At 38.9% G+C, this 19,599-nt stretch overlaps 1 protein-coding gene across 4 annotated transcripts in view; it reads left to right on the top strand.

Annotated features, from left to right (window-relative positions):
• Window positions 1–19,599, top strand: part of MSH4 (mutS homolog 4) — a 121,590-nt gene that overhangs the window by 19,693 nt on the left and 82,298 nt on the right. For all 4 annotated transcript variants that reach the window (XM_055117145.2, XM_003830571.5, XM_055117143.2 and 1 more), the window contains exons 5-7: window positions 1,469–1,584; window positions 2,820–2,993; window positions 8,857–9,029. In XM_055117145.2, coding sequence (XP_054973120.1) covers window positions 1,469–1,584; window positions 2,820–2,993; window positions 8,857–9,029 — 463 coding nt within the window. The remainder of the gene's footprint in view (window positions 1–1,468; window positions 1,585–2,819; window positions 2,994–8,856; window positions 9,030–19,599) is intronic.

Genomic DNA, 19,599 nt, shown 5'->3' with positions numbered 1-19,599 from the left:
ACACTTAACTTCTTGGAGCTTCAGTTTTTTTCATCAGTAAATTAGGGACAATAGGAGATACCAACCTCCTAGAAAATTGATATTTTACATAGGGTAATCAGAGATGGCCTCATTGATAAGGTTACATTTGGGCAAAGTTCTGAATGGAGTGAGGGAGCAAGCCATGGAGGTATTTGAGGTAAAAGTATTCTAAGCAGAGGGAATATTCGATATTATTATTATCATTATTACTATTATGACTACACTTACCATAAGAAGACCTTCATTAGCCAGGTGTAGTGACATGTGCCTGTAGTCCCAGGTACTTGGGAGGCCAGGGTGGGAGGATCACTTGAGCCCAGTAGTTCAAATCTAGCTTGGGCAACATAGTGAGACCCCTCTCTTAAGAAAAAAAAAAGACCTGCATTAAATCAAAAGCAATATGAAGTATAAGGAAAATGGACTTCAAAGAAATCTAAATTTGAGTCTCAGCTTTGGCACAGATCAACTGTATAATATCAGAAAAGTTACTTGACTTTTCAGAATTTTATTTATATGAAAACTGGAGTTAATAAGATATGTCCCTACTTGGTCATGATATTTTTTCATTCTTAACAGCGCTTACATAGTCCATTGATATAATATTACCTTTTCTTAACCATTAGTTTTATTCAAAGGAGGTAAACCTTTTACTTAACAACTTGATGCTTTTTAAAAGTTCCATTATCAACCGGGTGCTGATGTCTCACACTGGTAATTCCAGCACTTTGGGAGGCCAATGCGGGAGAATCACTTGAGCCCAGGAGTTTGACACCAGCCTGGGCAGCATAGTGAGAACTTATCTCTGCTTAAAAAAAAAAAAAAAATTAGCCAAATGTAATGGTGTGTGCCTGTAGTCCCAGCTACTCAGGAGGATGAAGCAAACAGATTGCTTGTACCCTGGAGTTCAAATTTGTAGTGAGCTATGATCATGCCGCTGTATTCCAGCCTGGGCAACAGAGTGAGACCCTGTCTCAAAAAGATTATAATTTTCTCTTTGTTCTAAATAAATTCAATTCACTTTATATAAACAGTATATCATAGATAGGTAGAATTGGTGTTTTCATCTTTTCACCTGGGGCATATAAGAATCTACCCTTTCTCAATTATGATAGACTATGGAAAGATGAATATAAAACTGTGAAAGGTTATTTCTATACAAAAGATTACTAAAAGGCATAGACTGTCATGTTTATTTTTTATTATTGTATCTAACATATTCCATTAAATCTCATAAGAGTAAGGTCTAATAAGAGGTACAAACTGTACTATAATTCACTTAGCAAGGATAATCATTCTTTTTATAGAAATAACTAAGAAAAGTTCTTATTTAAATGTTGAAATTTTTATACAATATTTAAGCCACTTACCTAGCATGTGTTTAAGAAAGCAGTTTTGGGCAAGCGCATGGCACTTCAAACTTTATTTTGAAATTAAAACTTCTTTTCAGAATGTTAATTTCACTACTATCCAAAGGAAATACTTCAATGAAACAAAAGGATTAGAGTACATTGAACAGTTATGCATAGCAGAATTCAGCACTGTCCTAATGGAGGTTCAGTCCAAGTAAGTTATATATTTATTTATTTTTTTACTAGCCCACAGCTACCAATATCATATCAAGTAAGTTATAACTTAAGGAAAGTAAATAAATCTCCAGTGTGAGTTCCACAAGGGCAGGGACTTTTGTCTGTTTTGTTCTCTGCTGCATTCCTACCACCTGGAAAATTACCTGGTTCATAATACATAGTAATTATTGAAATAGTGAAATAGTTGACCAAAATTTATACACAAGGCATATATTGCTAACTTAATTTATATAGAATTTCTCCAAATTAGTCATAAGCTATTGACCTAATGGTTGCTACTCACTTTACTTTGGAGTGAAAAGCTCAAGTAGCTACAGTAAACTGGAAATGTGAGGGCATAGAAGTAAAACACAGGTAAAGCTGTGTTCCTGTTTCTTTCTGTCTTTACTCCCAAAAGATTCAGCATGAGACAGAGAATGGTATTTTTGGAACACATATTTCCTAGAACATACGAAATAGATACTTTCTTTGAGTCAGGTTGGATTACCTGTTTACTCAGTTAATAACAATCATTATTCTCACTGAGATCATAACATACTTCTCTGTACATTGAGATCTGATTCTACCGTTAAAGTACCGGATTTTTCCAGGCTGGGCACAGTGACTCATGCCTGAAATCCCAGCACTTCGGGAGGCCAAGGAGTTTGAGACCAGCCTCAGCAACATGGCAAAACCCCATCTCTACCAAAAATACAAAAATTACCTGGTTATGGTGGTGCATGACTGTCATCCTAGCTACTTGGGAGGCTGAGGCAGGAGTATTGCTTGAGCCTGGGAGGTGGAGGTTGCAGTGAGCCGAGATCACACCACTGTACCCCAGCCTGGTTGACAGAGCTAGACCCTGTCTCAAAATAAATAAATAAATAAAGTATCAGACTTTCCTAACATTATTTGAATACTTAGAATGGTACATCAAAAATTGATGCAAATTACCTTTGATTGAATGTTATCTCCTAACACAGATTTATCGGAATTTAAAGTCCCTTAAGTGTCAGACTTGAACTTGAAATTAATACTTGAAATTATTTATTTTCATTCATTTTTATGATTTAGAGGTTATTTACCTAGTTTTCAAAAATATGAAATACCTGGTGTACCTTTTCCTTTTGAGTTTAAGCAATGCTATGCAAATATTTATAATTTTTCTTAAGGGGAAATAGATAATTTTTTATATTAAAGACTTATAGTGATGTATTATTGGTCATCTTTTAGGTATTACTGCCTTGCAGCTGTTGCAGCTTTGTTAAAATATGTTGAATTTATTCAAAATTCAGTTTATGCACCAAAATCACTGAAGATTTGTTTCCAGGGTAGTGAACAGACAGCCATGATAGATTCATCATCAGCCCAAAACCTTGAATTGTTAATTAATAATCAAGACTGTAGGTAAGATCATCCATTTTATTCTTATAAAATATATCGGTATATATATTTTTTTCTATTAATGGTAACTTTAAAGTTCTTTTTTTTTTTTTTTAATTTTGAGATGGAGTTTTGCTCTTGTTGCCCAGGCTGGAGTGCAGTGGTGCGATCTCAGCTCACTGCAACCTCTGCCTCCCAGGTTCAAGCAATTCTTCTGTCTCAGCCTCCCAAGTAGCTGGCACTACAGGCATGTGCCACCATGCCTAGCTAATTTTTCTATTTTTAGTAGAGACAGGGTTTCACCATATTGGCCAGGCTGGTCTCAAATTCTGGATCTCAAATTATCCACCTGCCTCAGCCTCCCAAAGTGCTGGGATTACAGCTGTGAGCTACTGCTCTCAGCCTAAACTTCTTTGAATTATTTGATGGAGAATTTTATTTAAGAGGTAGGGTCTTGCTATTTTGTCCAGGCTGGTCTCAAACTCCTGGGCTCAAATGATTGTCCTGCCTCAGCCTCCCAAGTAGCTGAAACTATGGGCACAAACTGCCATGCCCAGCTAATGGTGGAGAAATATTAAGTAAGCATGTTTTAAATCATTGTACTGTTTTTGCTGAACTGGTCAGATGTTTCACCAAAATCAAGTTTTAAAAAGATATTTGTACTGAATAACAAAAAACAACCCAGTTCAGAGCTGGGTAAAGGAACTTAATAGACATTTTCACAAAGAAGGTAAACAAATGGCCAGTAAGTACCTGAAAAGATGCTCAACTTTACTAGTCACTAGGGAACTACAAATCAAAACCACAGTTAGATACCACTTCACATCCATTAGGTTATAGGTTAAAATTACTCTGTCTTTGACTTTCTATGATATCCTATGTTATCATGGCATAGAAAGTCAATGACCAAGCCTGGTAGTTATTACAAAGTATTTTATATTCAGTTTTACCTTGTCATGTTTCACACTTTATCATTGTCAAACATTGTTTGACTTCCTGCCATATATTAGGGATACAGATACTTAAATGATAGAATATCTGATCTCCAGGAGTTAGTATTATAGTTGAAAGGAACAATTGAAAAGTCTTTTCACAGACTTAAATGAAAGAAACCTCAGGTTAAAAGATGAATATTCTACGTACTGAACTATCTGAATAGCTCCAATGCTTCCATAGGCTTGCTGCCTGTTCAGTGCAGTATTACATCCATTGATTTCTATAACAAATGGGAGGTTTATGTGTGCCCCTTACCTCCTTTTAGAAATAAGTTCTCAAAAAAAAAAATGTACATGTGATAGGAGACGCACCCCCCCCCCACAGCCAGTTGATATGAGTAGTTCCCTACAAATTTGTTTAAATGGGTATGACAGAAATCTGGTAGAATGATGACTAAATCTTAAAAGTCATTCTTGTTTCCTCTCCTTTCACACCTCAGATTTGATCCATCAGAAAATCCTCTTGATCTAGCCTTCAGTGTATATACCAGTTCTGGATCACTTGTCACCATTTCTAAGGCTACTACCCTAACCCAAACCTCTATCATCTTTAGCATAGACTACTATAATAGCCTCCTAGCTTTTCTTTCTGCCCTCTTCTTACCTTCCTATAGTTTATTCTCAACATATTAATAGTAGTCATACTGTGATATCCTTTTAATCCAGAAATCAGATCTTGTAACTCTTCTGCTGAAAACCTTCGAGTGGCTCTCCTTACATTTACAATAGAATCCAGACTCTTTGGCCTATAAGGACTTCTGTGTCCTGGCCTCTATCAACTTCTTCATTCATCTCTCTCTATTCTTACCCCCACTTGCAAAGCTCCACTAACCTTGATCTACTTTTTGTTCTGGAGCCAGACTTCCTGGGCTTAAATTGCTGCTATGCTACTTGCTTGGAAATCTTGGACAAGTTACCTAATTTCCTTGTTCTTAAGTTACTTCTGTTGTAAAATGATGTGGCCAATAATAGTGCCTATCTCATAACATGGTTATTAGAATTAAACAAGTTAATACATTTAAAATGCTTAGAACAATTCTGGGTACATACTAAGTATCATTTTATGTTAGCTGTCCTCATTATTGTTGTCATGATTCCCATCCCATCGTCATCTTTGCATTGCTGCCTTCTTTTTTAATCATTCAGTTCTCAACTCTACTGTCAAATTCATGGGGAAGTCTTTCTTAACCTAACTAAAGCAACCACCCTGGTCCTTCTCTGTATATTCCGTTTTTTTTTTTTTTTTTTTTTGAGATGGAGTCTCACTCTGTTGCCCAGGCTGGAGTGCAGTGGTGCAATCTCGGCTCACTGCAAGCTCTGCCTCCAGGGTTCACGCCATTCTCCTGCCTCAGCCTCCCAAGTAGCTGGGACTACAGGCGCCCACCATCATGCCCAGCTAATTTTTTTTTTTGTATTTTTAGTAGGGACGGGGTCTCACTGTGTTAGCCAGGATGGTCTTGATCTCCTGACCTCATGATCCACCCGCCTCGGCCTCCTAAAGTGCTGGGATTACAGGTGTAAGCCACCGTGCCCGGCCTGTTTTTGGTTTTTTTAGCTGTTTCTGTACCTAAAATTATTTTCTTGATATGATTATGAGTTTATTGTTTTTATTGTTTATTTCCCCTTGCTCTTTGTCTTGTCTTCAGTCACGGCCAGTAAACTGACAAAAGTTATTGGCAATGGCTGAGTGCGGTGGCTCATGCCTGTAATCCCAGCACCCTGGGCAGGCCAACGTGGGTGGATCACTTGAGGCCAGGAGTTTGAGACCAGCCTGGTCGCCATGGTGAAACCCTGTCTTTACCAAAAATACAAAATTTAGCCAGCATAGTGGCACACCTGTAATCCCAGCTACTCAGGAGGCTGAGGCATGAGAATCACTTGAGCCCTGGAGGCAGAGGTAGCAGTGAGCCTAGATAGTGCTGCTGTACTCCAGCCTGTGCAACAGAGCAAGACTCTGTCTAAATAAATAAATAAATAAATAAATAAATAAATTAAAAGTTATTGGCAATCGCCATTAGGCTGTAAGGTCTGTGAAGACAGGAATCATGTCCGTCTTGTATGCCCAGTGTTTAGCATAGAGTTTTGAATACCATAAGGGCTCAAAAAGTATTTGTTAAATATTAAAATGAATCAGACTTTTTACATGTATTATATGAAGTTGTCTAATAAATAGTCCAACTAAATGCATTTTTTTGTTTCTTTGTTTTTGTTTGTTTTAGACAGAGTCTCACTTTGTAGCCCAGGCTGGAGTGCAGTGGCGCAGTCTCGGCTCACTGCAACCTCCGCCTCCCGGGTTCAAGTGATTCTTATGGCTCAGCCTCCTGAGAAGCTGGGATTACAGGTGCCTGCCACTATACCTGGCTAATTTTTGTATTTTTTTTTTTCAGTAGAGATGGGGTTTCACCATGTTGGCCAGGCTGGTCTTGAACTCCTAACCTCAAGTGATCCACATGCCTCTGCCTCCCAAAGTGCTGGGAATACAGGCATGCACCACCATGCCTGACCAGCATTCTTTAGAGTAGCTCATTTCTTTATAAATCACCTAGGAATTATGAAATTGTCTTGTACTTGTCATCAGAACAAGATCATTATAGTAAATATTTATTTTAACAATATAAAAGCCCCTCCACCCTTAAGGATATATTATTAATATCTTGCTATTATGGATGGAATAAATAGACTAGAAAACTTTATATTAGTGTGAATATTGTAACTGATCTATAAAAGAAGTCATAAAGTGCAAGGAGATTCTATTCATCCTTGTTAAAGTGTAGTTCATTGACCAATAGCATATATGGGAGCTTGTTCAAAATATATCCTCATAAAATGAGTTAGGGAGGATTCCCTCTTTTTCTGTTGATTGGAATAGTTTCAGAAGGAATGGTACCAGCTCCTCCTTGTACCTCTGGTAGAATTTGGCTGTGAATCCATCTGGTCCTGGACATTTTTTGGTTGGTAAGCTATTAATTATTGCCTCAATTTCAGAGCCTGTTATTGGTCTATTCAGAGATTCAACTTCTTCCTGGTTTAGTCTTGGGAGGGTGTATGCGTCCAGGAATTTATCCATTTCTTCTAGATTTTCTAGTTTATTTGCATAGAGGTGTTTATAGTATTCTCTGATGGTAGTTTGTATTTCTGTGGGATCGGTGGTGATATCCCCTTTATCATTTTTTATTGCATCTATTTGATTCTTCTCTCTTTTCTTCTTTATTAGTCTTGCTAGTGGTCTATCAATTTTGTTGATCTTTTCAAAAAACCAGCTCCTGAATTCACAACAAAGATCAAAAGAGACAAAGAAGGCCATTACATAATGGTAAAGGGATCAATTCAACAAGAAGTGCTAACTATCCTAAATATATATGCACCCAATACAGGAGCACCCAGATTCATAAAGCAAGTCCTTAGAGACCTACAAAGAGACTTATACTCCCACAGAATAATAATGGGAGACTTTAACACCCCACTGTCAACATTAGACAGATCAACGAGACAGAAAGTTAACAAGGATATCCAGGAACTGAACTCAGCTCTGCACCAAGCGGATGTAATAGACATCTACAGAACTCTCCACCCCAAATCAACAGAACATACATTCTTTTCAGCACCACACCACACCTATTCCAAAATTGACCACATAGTTGGAAGTAAAGCACTCTTCATCAAATGTAAAAGAACAGAAATTATAACCAACTGTCTCTCAGACCACAGTGCAATCAAACTGGAACTCAGGATTAAGAAACTTACTCAAAACTGCTCAACTACATAGAAACTGAACAACCTGCTCCTGAATGACTACTGGGTACATAACGAAATGAAGGCAGAAATAAAGATGTTCTTTGAAACCAACGAGAACAAAGACACAACATACCAGAATCTCTGGGACACATTCAAAGCAGTGTGTAGAGGGAAATTTATAGCACTAAATGCCCACAAGAGAAAGCAGGAAAGATCTAAAATTGACACCCTAACATCACAATTAAAAGAACTAGAGAAGCAAGAGCAAACATATTCAAAAGCTAGCGGACTGCAAAAAATAACTAAGATCAGAGGAGAACTGAAGGAAATAGAGACACAAAAATCCCTTCAAAAAATCAAAATATATCTAAAAACTTTTTTTGAGACAAGATCTCACTCTGTCTCCACACTGGAATACAGTGGTGCAAGTATGGTTCACTGCAGCCTTGACCTCCTGGGCTCAAGCAATCCTCCCATCTCAGCCTCCTGAGTAACTGGGACTAAAGGCCTGTGCCACCCTGTCCAGTTAATTTTTAGTTTTTTGTAGACACGGGGTCTCACTATGTTGTCCATGCTGGTCTTGAACTCCCGAGTTCAAGTATTCCTCCTGCCTTGGCCTCCCAGAGTGTCGTTGAGATTATAGGTGTGAGCAACGGTGCCTGGCCCAAAATGTAGAACCTCATGCTTTTTCTTAGACCTACTGAATTAGAAATTCATGTAATTGTATGCACAGTAAAGTTTAAGAATCATTGCTGGCCAGGCGTGGTGGCTCACGCCTGTAATCCCAGCACTTTGGGAGGCCAAGGCAGGCGGATCACAAGGTCAGGAGATGGAGACCATCCTGGCTAACAAGGTGAAACCCTGTCTCTACTAAAAATACAAAAAATTAGCTGGGCGTGGTGGCGGGCGCCTGTAGTCCCAGCTACTCGGGAAGCTGAGGCAGGAGAATGGCGTGAACCCTGGAGGCGGAGCTTACAGTGAGCTGAGATCGCGCCACTGTACTCCATACTGGGAGAGAGAGCGAGACTCCGTTTCAAAAAAGAAGAAAAAAAAAAGAATCATTGCTGTAGATTATAGGATTATTTAATTACAAAGTGAAATGAAATTTTCTTGCGTTTTTCTTTGTATTCTTACTGACATTTCTTGTGTTTTGAAAGGAATAATCACACTCTCTTTGGTGTTCTAAATTATACTAAGACTCCTGGAGGGAGTAGACGACTTCGTTCTAATATATTAGAGCCTCTAGTTGATATTGAAACCATTAACATGAGATTAGATTGTGTTCAAGAACTACTTCAAGATGAGGAACTATTTTTTGGACTTCAATCAGGTAAATCAATATTATTTAATGTTATAAATACGAATTATTGAAAAATACAATTGGCTTAGTTATTTTTCCATGTTTCTGAAAGACAAGTAGTGAAGGTGTTAATTCTTGTATTCTTTTATGAAAAATATTTTCCTGAAATTTTCTACTGAGTCCTGTGGTAAATAATTTCAGGGGTACATTATGTAATGTATTTTGATTTCCTGTATGCTTTTCTTTTCCATTTTTTTCTGTTTTTTGTTGTTGTTGTTTTTGTTGTTGTTGTTCATAGATGCTTTACATTCTTTTTCTCCATGGTAATCCTCAAAGATGGGAAGATTTGTCCAGACTACGTAATTATCAATGGATAGGATGTATTAGTTTCCTAGGCTGTTCTAAAAACTAGTACCTACTCCATGGTTTAAAACAACAGAAAGTTTTTGTCTTATAGTTCTGGAAGCTACAAACTCAAAATAAGGTGTCAGAAAAGCCATGCTCCCTCTGAAACCTATAGGGGAGAATCCTTTGCCCCTTTCTAGCTTTTGGTGGTCGCTGTCAGTCCATGATGGGCCTTGGCTCACAGGTTTGTCATTGCAATCTCTGCTTCTATTGTCATATGGTTTTCTCCCTGTGTGTCTTCACATTGTCGTCTTATAAAGACACTAGTCGTATTGTATTAAGACCTACCTTAATAACCTCACATTAGCTTGATTACATTTGCAAAGATGCAATTTCCAAATAAGGTCACACTAACAGATACCCAGAGTTAAGACTTCACAGTATCATTTGGGGGTCACAATTCAACCCATAACTTGGGATAAGAAAATTGCCCTTGCCTCAGGGTCTGTTTCTGGAGAACTCAACCTAACACAGTCACCAACAGGCATATTGCTAATTTTTTTTTCTTTACTTTAAGTTCTGGAATACATGTGCTGAAATGTGCTGAACATGCAGGTTTGTCACATAGGTATACGTGTGCCATGGTAGTTTGCTGCACCTATCAACCCATCATCTAGGTTTTAAGCCTTGCATGCATTGGGAATTTGTCCTAATGCTCTCCCTCCCCTTTCCCTCCACCCACTGACAGGCCCCAGTGTGTGATGTTCCCCTCCCTGTGCCCATGTGTTCTCATTGTTCAACTCCCACTTATGAGTGAAAACATGCAGTGTTTGGTTTTCTGTTCCTGCATTAGTTTGCTGAGGATGATGGTTCCCAGCTTCATCCATGTCCCTGCAGAGGTCATGAACTCATTCTTTTTAATGGCTGCATAGTATTCCATGGTGTATATGTGCCACATTTTCTTTATCCAATCTATCATTGATGGGCATTTGGGTTGGTTCCAAGCCTTTGCTATTGTAAGTAGTGCTGCAGTAAACATACACGTGCATGTGTCTTTATAGTAGAAAGATTTATAATTTTTTTGGTATATACTCAGTAATGGGATTGCTGGGTCGAATGATATTTCTGGTTCTAGATCCTTGAGGAATCGCCACACTGTCTTCCACAATGGTTGAACTAATTTAGACTCCCACCAACAGCGTAAAGTGTTCCTATTTCTCCACATCCTCTCCAGCATCTGTTGTTTCCTTACTTTTTAATGATCGACATTCTAACTGGTTTGAGCTGGTATCTCATTGTGGTTTTGATTTGCATTTCTCTAATGACCAGTGATGATGAGCTTTTTTTCATATGTTTGATGGCCGCACAAATGTCTTCTTTTGAGAAGTGTCTGTTCATATCCTCTGCCCACTTTTTGATGGGGTTGTTTTTTTCTTGTAAATTTCTTTAAGTTCCTTGTGGATTCTGGATTTTAGAGCTTTGTCAGATGGGTAGATTGTAAAAATTTTCTCCCATTCTGTAGGTTGCCTGTTCACTCTGATGATAGTTTCTTTTGCTGAGCAGAAGCGCTTTAGTTTAATTAGATCCCACTTGTCAATTTTGGCTTTTGTTGCCATTGCTTTTGGTGTTGTAGTCATGAAGTCTTTGCCTATGCCTGTGTCCTGAATGGTATTGCCTAGGTTTTCTTCTAGGGTTTGTATGGTTTTAGGTCTTACATTTAAGTCTTTAATCCATCTTGAGTTAATTTTTGTATAAGGTGTAAGGAAGGGATCCAGTTTCAGCTTTCTTCTTATGTCTAGCCAGTTTTCCTAGCACTATTTATTAAACAGGGAATCCTTTCCCCATTGCTTGCTTTTGTTAGGTTTGTCGAACATATGTGGTGTTATTTCTGAGGTCTCTGTTCTGTTCCATTGGTCTATATATCTGTTTTGGTACCAGTACCATACTGTTTTAGTTACTGTAGCCTTGTAGTAGTTTGAAGTCAGGTAGCATAATACCTTCAGCTTTGTTTTTTTTTTTTTGCTTAGGATTGTTTTGGCTATATGATCTCTTCTTTCATTCCATATGAAATTTAAAGTATTTTTTTTTCTAGTTCTGTGAAGAAAGTCAATGGTAGCTAAATGGGAATAACATTGAATCTATAAATTACTTTGGGCAGTATGGCCATTTTCACAATATTGATTCTTCCTATCTATGAGCATGGAATGTTTTTCCATTTGTTTGTGTCCTCTCTTATTTCCTTGAGTTCTTTTTGTAGTTCTCATTGAAGAGGTCCTTCACTTCCCTTGTAAGTTGTATTCCTAGGTGTTTTATTTTCTTCATAGCGGTTGTGAATGGGAGTTCACTCATGATTTGGCTCTCTGCTTGTCTATTATTGGTGTATAGGAATGCTTGTGATTTTTGCACATTAATTTTGTGTCCTGAGATTTTGCTGAAGTTGTTTATCAGCTTAAGGAGTTTTTGAGCTGAGACGATGGGGTTTTCTAAATATATAATCATGTCATCTGCAAACAGAGACAATTTGACTTTCTCTCTTCCTATCTGAATACCCTTTATTTCTTTCTCTTGCCTGATTGCCCTGGCCAGAACTTCCAATACTATGTTGAATAGGAGTGGTGAGAAAGGACATCCTTGTCTTGTGCCGGTTTTCAAAGGGAATGCTTCCAGTTTTTGCCCATTCAATATGATATTGGCTGTGGGTTTGTCATAAATAGCTCTTACTATTTTGAGATAGGTTCCATCAATACCTAGTTTATTGACAGTTTTTTAGTATGAAGGGTGTTGAATTTTATCGAAGGCCTTTTCTGCATGTATTGAGATAATCATGTGGTTTTTGTCATTGGTTCTGTTTATGTGACAGATTACATTTAGTGATTTGCATATGTTGAACTAGCTTTCCATCCCAGGGATAAAGCCAACTTGATTGTGGTGGATAAGCTTTTTGATGTGCTGCTGGATTCGGTTTGCCAGTATTTTATTGAGGATTTTCGCATCAATGTTCATCAAGGATATTGGCCTGAAATTTTCTTTTTTTGTTGTGTCTCTGCCAGGTTTTGGAATCAGGATGATACTGCCCTCATAAAATGAGTTAGGGAGGAGTCCCTCTTATTCTATTGTTTGGAACAGTTTCAAAAGGAATGGTACCAGCTCCTCCTTGTACCTCTGGTAGAATTCGGCTGTGAATCCGTCTGGTCCTGAGCTTTTTTTGGTTGGTGGGCTATTAATTACTCCCTCAATTTCAGAACTTGTTATTGGTCTAGTCACAGATTCAACTTCTTCCTGGTTTAGTCTTGGGAGGGTGTATGTGTCCAGGAATTTATCCATTTCTTCTAGATTTTCTAGTTTATTTGTGTAGAGGTGTTTATAGTATTCTCTGATGTTAGTTTGTATTTCTGTGGGATCGGTGGTGATATCACCTTTATCATTTTTTATTGTGTCTATTTGATTCTTTTCCCTTTTCTTCTTTATTAGTCTGCATAGTGGTCTATTTTGTTAATCTTTTCAAAAAACCAGCTTCTGGGTTCATGGAGTTTTCGAAGGGTTTTTCATGTCTCTGTCTCCTTCAGTTCTGCTCTGATCTTAGTTATTTCTTGTCTTCTGCTAGCTTTTGAATTTGTTTGCTGTTGCTTCTCTAATTCTTTTAATTGTGATGTTAGGGTGTCGATCTGAGATCTTTTCCACTCTCTGATGTGGGCATTTAGTGCTATAAATTTCCCTCTTAACCCTGGTTTAGCTCTGTCCCAGAGATTCTGGTACATTGTCTCTTTGTTTTCATTGGTTTCAAAGTACTTCTTTGTTTCTGACTTAATTTTGTTATTTACCCAGTAGTCATTCAGGAGGAGGTTGTTTACTTTCCATGCAGTTGTGCAGTTTTGAGTGAGTTTCTTAATCCTGAGTTCTAATTTGATTGCACTATGGTCTGAGAGACTGTTATGATTTCCATTCTGTTCCATTTGCTGAAGAGTGTTTTACTTCCAATTATGTGGTCGATTTTAGAATAAGTGCTATGTGGTGCTGAGAAGAATGTATAATCTGTTGATTTGGGGTAGAGAGTTCTATAGATGTCTATTAGGTCCACTTGGTTCAGAGCTGGGTTCAAGTCCTGAATATCCTTGTTAATTTTCTGTCTCATTATTGTCAGATTCGCCAAGGTTGAAACGAAAGAAAAAAATGTTAAGGGCAGCCAGAGAGAAAGGTCAGGTTATTTACAAAGGGAAGCCCATGAGACTAACAGCGGATCTCTGTGCAGAAACCCTACAAGCAAGAAGATAGTGGGGGCCAATATTCAATATTCTTCAAGAAAAGAATTTTTAACCCAGAATTTCATCCAGCCAAACTTAATTTCATAAGTGAAGGAGAAATAAAATCCTTTACAGACAAGCAAATGCTGAGGGATTTTGTCACCATCAGGCCTGCCTTGCAAGAACTCCTGAAGGAAGCATTAAATATGGAAAGGAAAAACCAGTACCAGGCACTGTAAAAATACACCATAATATAAACACCAACAACACAGTGAAGAAACTGCATCAACTAATGTGCAGAATAACCAGCTAGCATCATGATGATAGGATCAAATTCACACATAACAATATTAACCTTAAATGTAAATGGGCTAAATGCCCCAATTAAAAGACACAGACTGACAAATTGGATAATGAGTCAAGACCCATCAGTGTGCTGTATTCAGGAGACCCATCTCACATGCAAAGACACACATAGGCTCAAAATAAAGGGATGGAGGAATATTTACCAAGAAAATGGAAAGCAAAAAAAAAAAAAAAAAAAAAGTAAAGTAAAAAGCAGAGATTGCAATCCTAGTCTCTGATAAAATGGACTTTAAACCAACAAAGATCAAAAGAGACAAAGAAGGGCATTATATAATGGTAAAGGGATCAATACAACAAGAAGAGCTAACTATCCTAAATATACATGCACCCAATACAGGAGCACCCAGATTCATAAAAGAAGTTCTTAGAGACCTACAAGGAGACAGACTCCCACACAATAATAATAGGAGACTTTAACACCCACTGTCCATATTGTTAAATTTAATGGGCACATTAGTTCCCTTATTTGAATAAGAAAATTTCCCTGGGCAAAGTACATCAACAGATGCTTCTCAAAAGAAAGACATACAAGTGACCAATAAATATATGAAAAAATGCTCAATGTCACTAATCCTCAGAAAAGTACAAATCAAAACCACAATGAGATGCCATCTCACACCAGTTGGAATAGCTATTATTAAGAAGTCAAAAAATAACAGATGTTGGCAAGTCTGCAGAGAGAAGGAAATGCTCATACATTGTTCTTAGGATTGTAAATTAGTTCAGCCTCTGTGGAAAGCAGTTTGGAGGTTTCTCAGAGAACTAAAAATAGAATTACCATTCAACCCAGCAATCCCATTACTGGATATATACCCAAACATAAATAAATTGTTCTCCCAAAAAGACACCTGCACTCACATGTTTATTGCAACATTATTCACGGCAGCAAAGACATGGAATGAACCCAGGTGCCCATCAACAGTGGACTGGGTGAAGAAAAAATTTGGTACATATACACCTTGGAATACTATGCTGTTATAAAAAGAATGAAATCATGTTCTTTTTGGCAGCATGGATGTAGCTGGAGGCCATTATTCTAAGTGAATGAATGCAGAAACAGAAAACCAAATATTGCATGTTCTTACTTATATATGGGAGCTAAACATTGGGTACACATGGGGATATAAAGATGGGAACAATAGCTATTGGGGACTCCAAAAGGGGAGAGGAATGGGGCAAGGGTTCAAAACTATTGGGTAACATGTTTACTATCTGAGTGCTGGATTCAATCAAAGCCCAAACTTCAGCATCAAACAATGTATCTATGCAACAAACCTGCACATGTACCCTGTAAATCCAAAATAATTTTTTTTAAAAAGGAAAAGAGGGGAGGTTCCAAGATGGCCAAATAGGAACAGCTCCAGTCTGCAGCTCCCAGCATGAGCGACACAGAAGACGGGTGATTTCTGCATTTCCAACTGAGGTGCCGGGTTCATCTCTCTGGGGCTTGTCAGACAGTGGGTACAGCCCATGGAGCAGGGCGGGGCATTGCCTCACCTGGGAAGCACATGGGTTCAGGGAATTCCCTTTCCCAGCAAAGGGAAGCCATGACAGACGGTACCTGGAAAATTGGGACACTCCCACCCTAATACTGTGCTCTTCCAAAGGCCTTAGCAAACAGCACACCAGGAGATTATATCCCGCACGTGGCTTGGAGGGTCCCACGTCCATGGAGCCTCGCTCACTGCTAGCACAGCAGTCTGAGACCAAACTGCAAGGTGGCAGCGAGGCTGGGGGAGGGGCATCTGGCTTTGCTGAGGCTTGAGTAGGTAAACAAAGTGGCCAGGAAGCTCAAACTGGGTGGAGCCCACCGCAGCTCAAGGAGGCCTGCCTTGCCTCTGTAGACTCCACCTCTAGGGGCAGGGCATAGCGGAACAAAAGGCAGCAGAAACTTCTGCAGACTTAAACATCCCTGTCTGACAGCTTTGAAGAGAGTGGTGTTCTCCCAGCACGGAGTTTGAGATCTGAGAATGGACAGACTGCCTCCCCAAGTGGGGCCATGACCCCCAAGTAGCCTAACTGGGAGGCACCTCCCAGTAGGGGCCGACTGACACCTCATACAGCCGGATGCCCCTCTGAGACAAAGCTTCCAGAGGAAGAATCAGGCAGCAACATCTGCCGTTCTGCAATATTTGCTTTTCCGCAGCCTCTGCTGGTGATACCCAGGCAAACAGGGTCTGGATTGGACCTCCAGCAAACACCAACAGAACTGCAGCTGAGGGTCCTGACTGATAGAAGGAAAACTAACAAACAGAAAGGACATCCACGCCAAAACCCCATCTGTACACCACCATCATCAAAGACCAAAGGTAGACAAAGCCACAAAGATGGGGAGAAACCAGAGCAGAAAAGCTGAAAATTCTAAAAATCAGAGCGCCTTTTCTCCTCCACAGGAACGCAGCTCCTCGCCAGCAACGGAACAAAGCTGGAAGGAGAATGACATTGACGAGTTGAGAGAATAAGGCTTCAGACGATTGGTAATAGCAGACTTCTCCAAGCTAAAGGAGGATGGTGGAACCCATAACAAAGAAGCTAAAAACCTTGAAAAAAGATGAGACATATGGCTAACTAGAACAAACATTGTAGAGAAGTCTTTAAGTGACCTGATGGAGCTGAAAACCGTGGCACGAGAACTTCGTGACGCGTGCATAAGCTTCAGTAGCTGATTTGATCAAGTGGAAGAAAGGCTATCAGTGATTGAAGATCAAATGAATGAAATGAAGCAAAAAGACAAGTTTAGAGAAAAATGGGTAAAAAAAACTGAACAAAGCCTACAAGAAATGTGGCACTATGTGAAAAAACCAAATCTACATCTCATTGGTGTACCTGTAAGTGACGGGGAGAATGGAACCAAGTTGGAAAACACTCTTCAGGATATTATCTAGGAGAACTTCCCCAGCCTAGCAAGGCAGGCCAACAATTCAAATTCAGGAAATACAGAGAACGCCACAAAGATACTCCTCAAGAAGAGCAATTCCAAGACACATAATTGTCAGATTTACCAAAGTTGAAATGAAGGAAAAAATGTTAAGGGCAACCAGAGAGAAAGGTCAGGTTACCCACAAAGGGAAGCCCATCAGACTAACAGCGGATCTCCCAGCAGAAACTACAAGCCAGAAGAGAGTGGGGGCCAATATTCAACATTCTTAAAGAAAAGAATTTTCAACCCAGAATTTCATATCCAGCCAAACTAAGCTTCATAAGTGAAGGAGAAATAAAATCCTTTAAGACAAACAAATGCTGAGAGATTCTGTCACCACCAGGCCTGCCTTACAAGAGCTCCTGAAGAAAGCACTAAACATGGAAAGGAACAACCAGTACCAGCCACTGCAAAATCATGCCAAATTGTAAAGACCATCAATGCTAGGAAGAAACTTCACCAACTGAAGAGCAAAATCACCAGCTAACATCATAATGACAGGATCAAATTCACACATAACCATATTAACTTTAAATGTAAATGGGCTAAATGCCCCAATTAAAAGACACAGACTGGCAAGTTGGATAAAGAGTCAAGACCCATCAATGTGCTGTATTCAGGAGACCCATGTCACTTGCAGAGACACACATAGGCTCACAATAAAGGGATGGAGGAAGGTGTACCAAGCAAATGGAAAACAAAAAAAGCAGGGGTTGCAATCCTAGTCTCTGATAAAACAGATTTTAAACCAACAAAGATCAAAAGAGACAAAGAAGGCCATTACATAATGGTAAAGGGGTCAATTCAACAAGGAGAGCTAACTCTCCTAAATATATATGCACCCAAAACAGGAGCACCCAGATTCATAAAGCAAGTGCTTAGAGACCTACAAAGAGACTTAGACTCCCACACAATAATAATCAGAGACTTTAACACCCCACTGTCAACATTAGACAGATCGAGACACAAACTTAACAAGGATATCCAGGAATTAACTCAGCTCTGCACCAAGTGGACCTAATAGATATCTACAGAACTCTCCACCCCAAAGCAGCAGAATATACATTTTCTCAGCACCACATCACACTTATTCCAAAATTGGCCACATAGTTGGAAGTAAAGCACTCCTCAGCAAATGTAAAAGAACAGAAATTATAACAAACTGTCTCTCAGACCACAGTGCAATCAAACTAGAACTGAGGATTAAGAAACACACTCAAAACCGTGAAACTACATGGAAACTGAACAACCTGCTCCTGAATGACTACTGGGTACATAACGAAATGAAGGCAGAAATAAAGATGTTCTTTGAAACCAATGAGAACAAAGAGAAAACATACCAGAATCTCTGGCACACATTTAAAGCAGTGTGTAGAGGGAAGTTTATAGCACTAAATGCCCACAAGAGAAAGCAGGAAAGATCTAAAATTGACACCCTAACATCACAATTAAAAGAACTAGAGAAGCAGGAGCAAACCCATTCAAAAGCTAGCAGAAGATAAGAAATAACTAAGATCAGAGCAGAACTGAAGGACATAGAGACACAAAAAACCCTTCAAAAAATCAATGAATCAAGGAGCTGGTTTTTTGAAAAGATCAACAAAATTGATGGACCACTAGCAAGATTAATAAAGAAGAAAAGAGAGAAGAATCAAATAGATGCAATAAAAAATGATAAAGTGGATATTACCACCAATTCCACAGGAATGCAAACTACCATCAGAGAATACTATAAACACCTCTATGCAAATAAACTAGAAAATCTAGAAGAAATGGATAAATTCCTGGACACATACACCCTCCCAAGACTAAACCAGGAAGAAGTTGAATCTCTGAATAGACCAATAACAGGCTCTGAAATTAAGGCAATAAATAATAGCCTACCAACCAAAAAAGTCCAGGACCATATGGATTCACAGCCGAATTCTACCAGAGTTGCAAGGAGGAGCTGGTACCATTCCTTCTGAAATTATTCCGATCAATAGAAAAAGAGGGAATCCTCCCTAACTCATTTTATGAGGCCGGCAACATCCTGATACCAAAGCCTGGCAGAGACACAATAAAAAAAGAGAATTTTAGACCAATATCCCTGATGAACATCGATGCAAAAATCCTCAATAAAATACTGGCAAACTGAATCCAGCAGCACATCAAAAAGCTTATCCACCATGATCAAGTCGGCTTTCTCCCTGGGATGCAAGGGTGGTTCAACATACTTTGAAGCAATATATGTAATCCATCACATAAACAGAACCAAAGGCAAAAACTCATGATTATCTCAATAGATGCAGAAAAGGCCTTCAGCAAAATTCCACAGCCCTTCATGCTAAAAACTCTCAATAAACTAGATATTGATGGAACGTATCTCAAAATAATAAGAGCTATTTATGACACACCCACAGCCAATATCATACTGAATGGGCAAAAACTGGAAGCATTCCCTTGAAACCTGGCACAAGACAGGGATGCCCTCTCTCACCACTCCTATTCAACATAGTGTTGGCAGTTCTGGTCAGGGCAAGCAGGCAAAAGAAAGAAATAAAGGGTATTCAATTAGGAAAAGAGGAAGTCAAATTGTCCCTGTTTGCAGATGTCATGATTGTTTACTTAGAAAACCCCATCGTCTCAGCCCAAAATCTCCTTAAGCTGATAAGCAACTTCAGCAAAGTCTCTGGATACCAAATCAATGTGCAAAAATCAAGCATTCCTAAACACCAATAACAGACAT

Source organism: Pan paniscus, chromosome 1 (genome assembly GCF_029289425.2).
Source record: "Pan paniscus chromosome 1, NHGRI_mPanPan1-v2.0_pri, whole genome shotgun sequence".
NCBI classification, from domain to species: domain Eukaryota; kingdom Metazoa; phylum Chordata; class Mammalia; order Primates; family Hominidae; genus Pan; species Pan paniscus.
The sequence above is the reverse complement of the archived record's forward strand: the minus strand, read 5'-3'. Positions and strand labels throughout refer to the sequence as shown.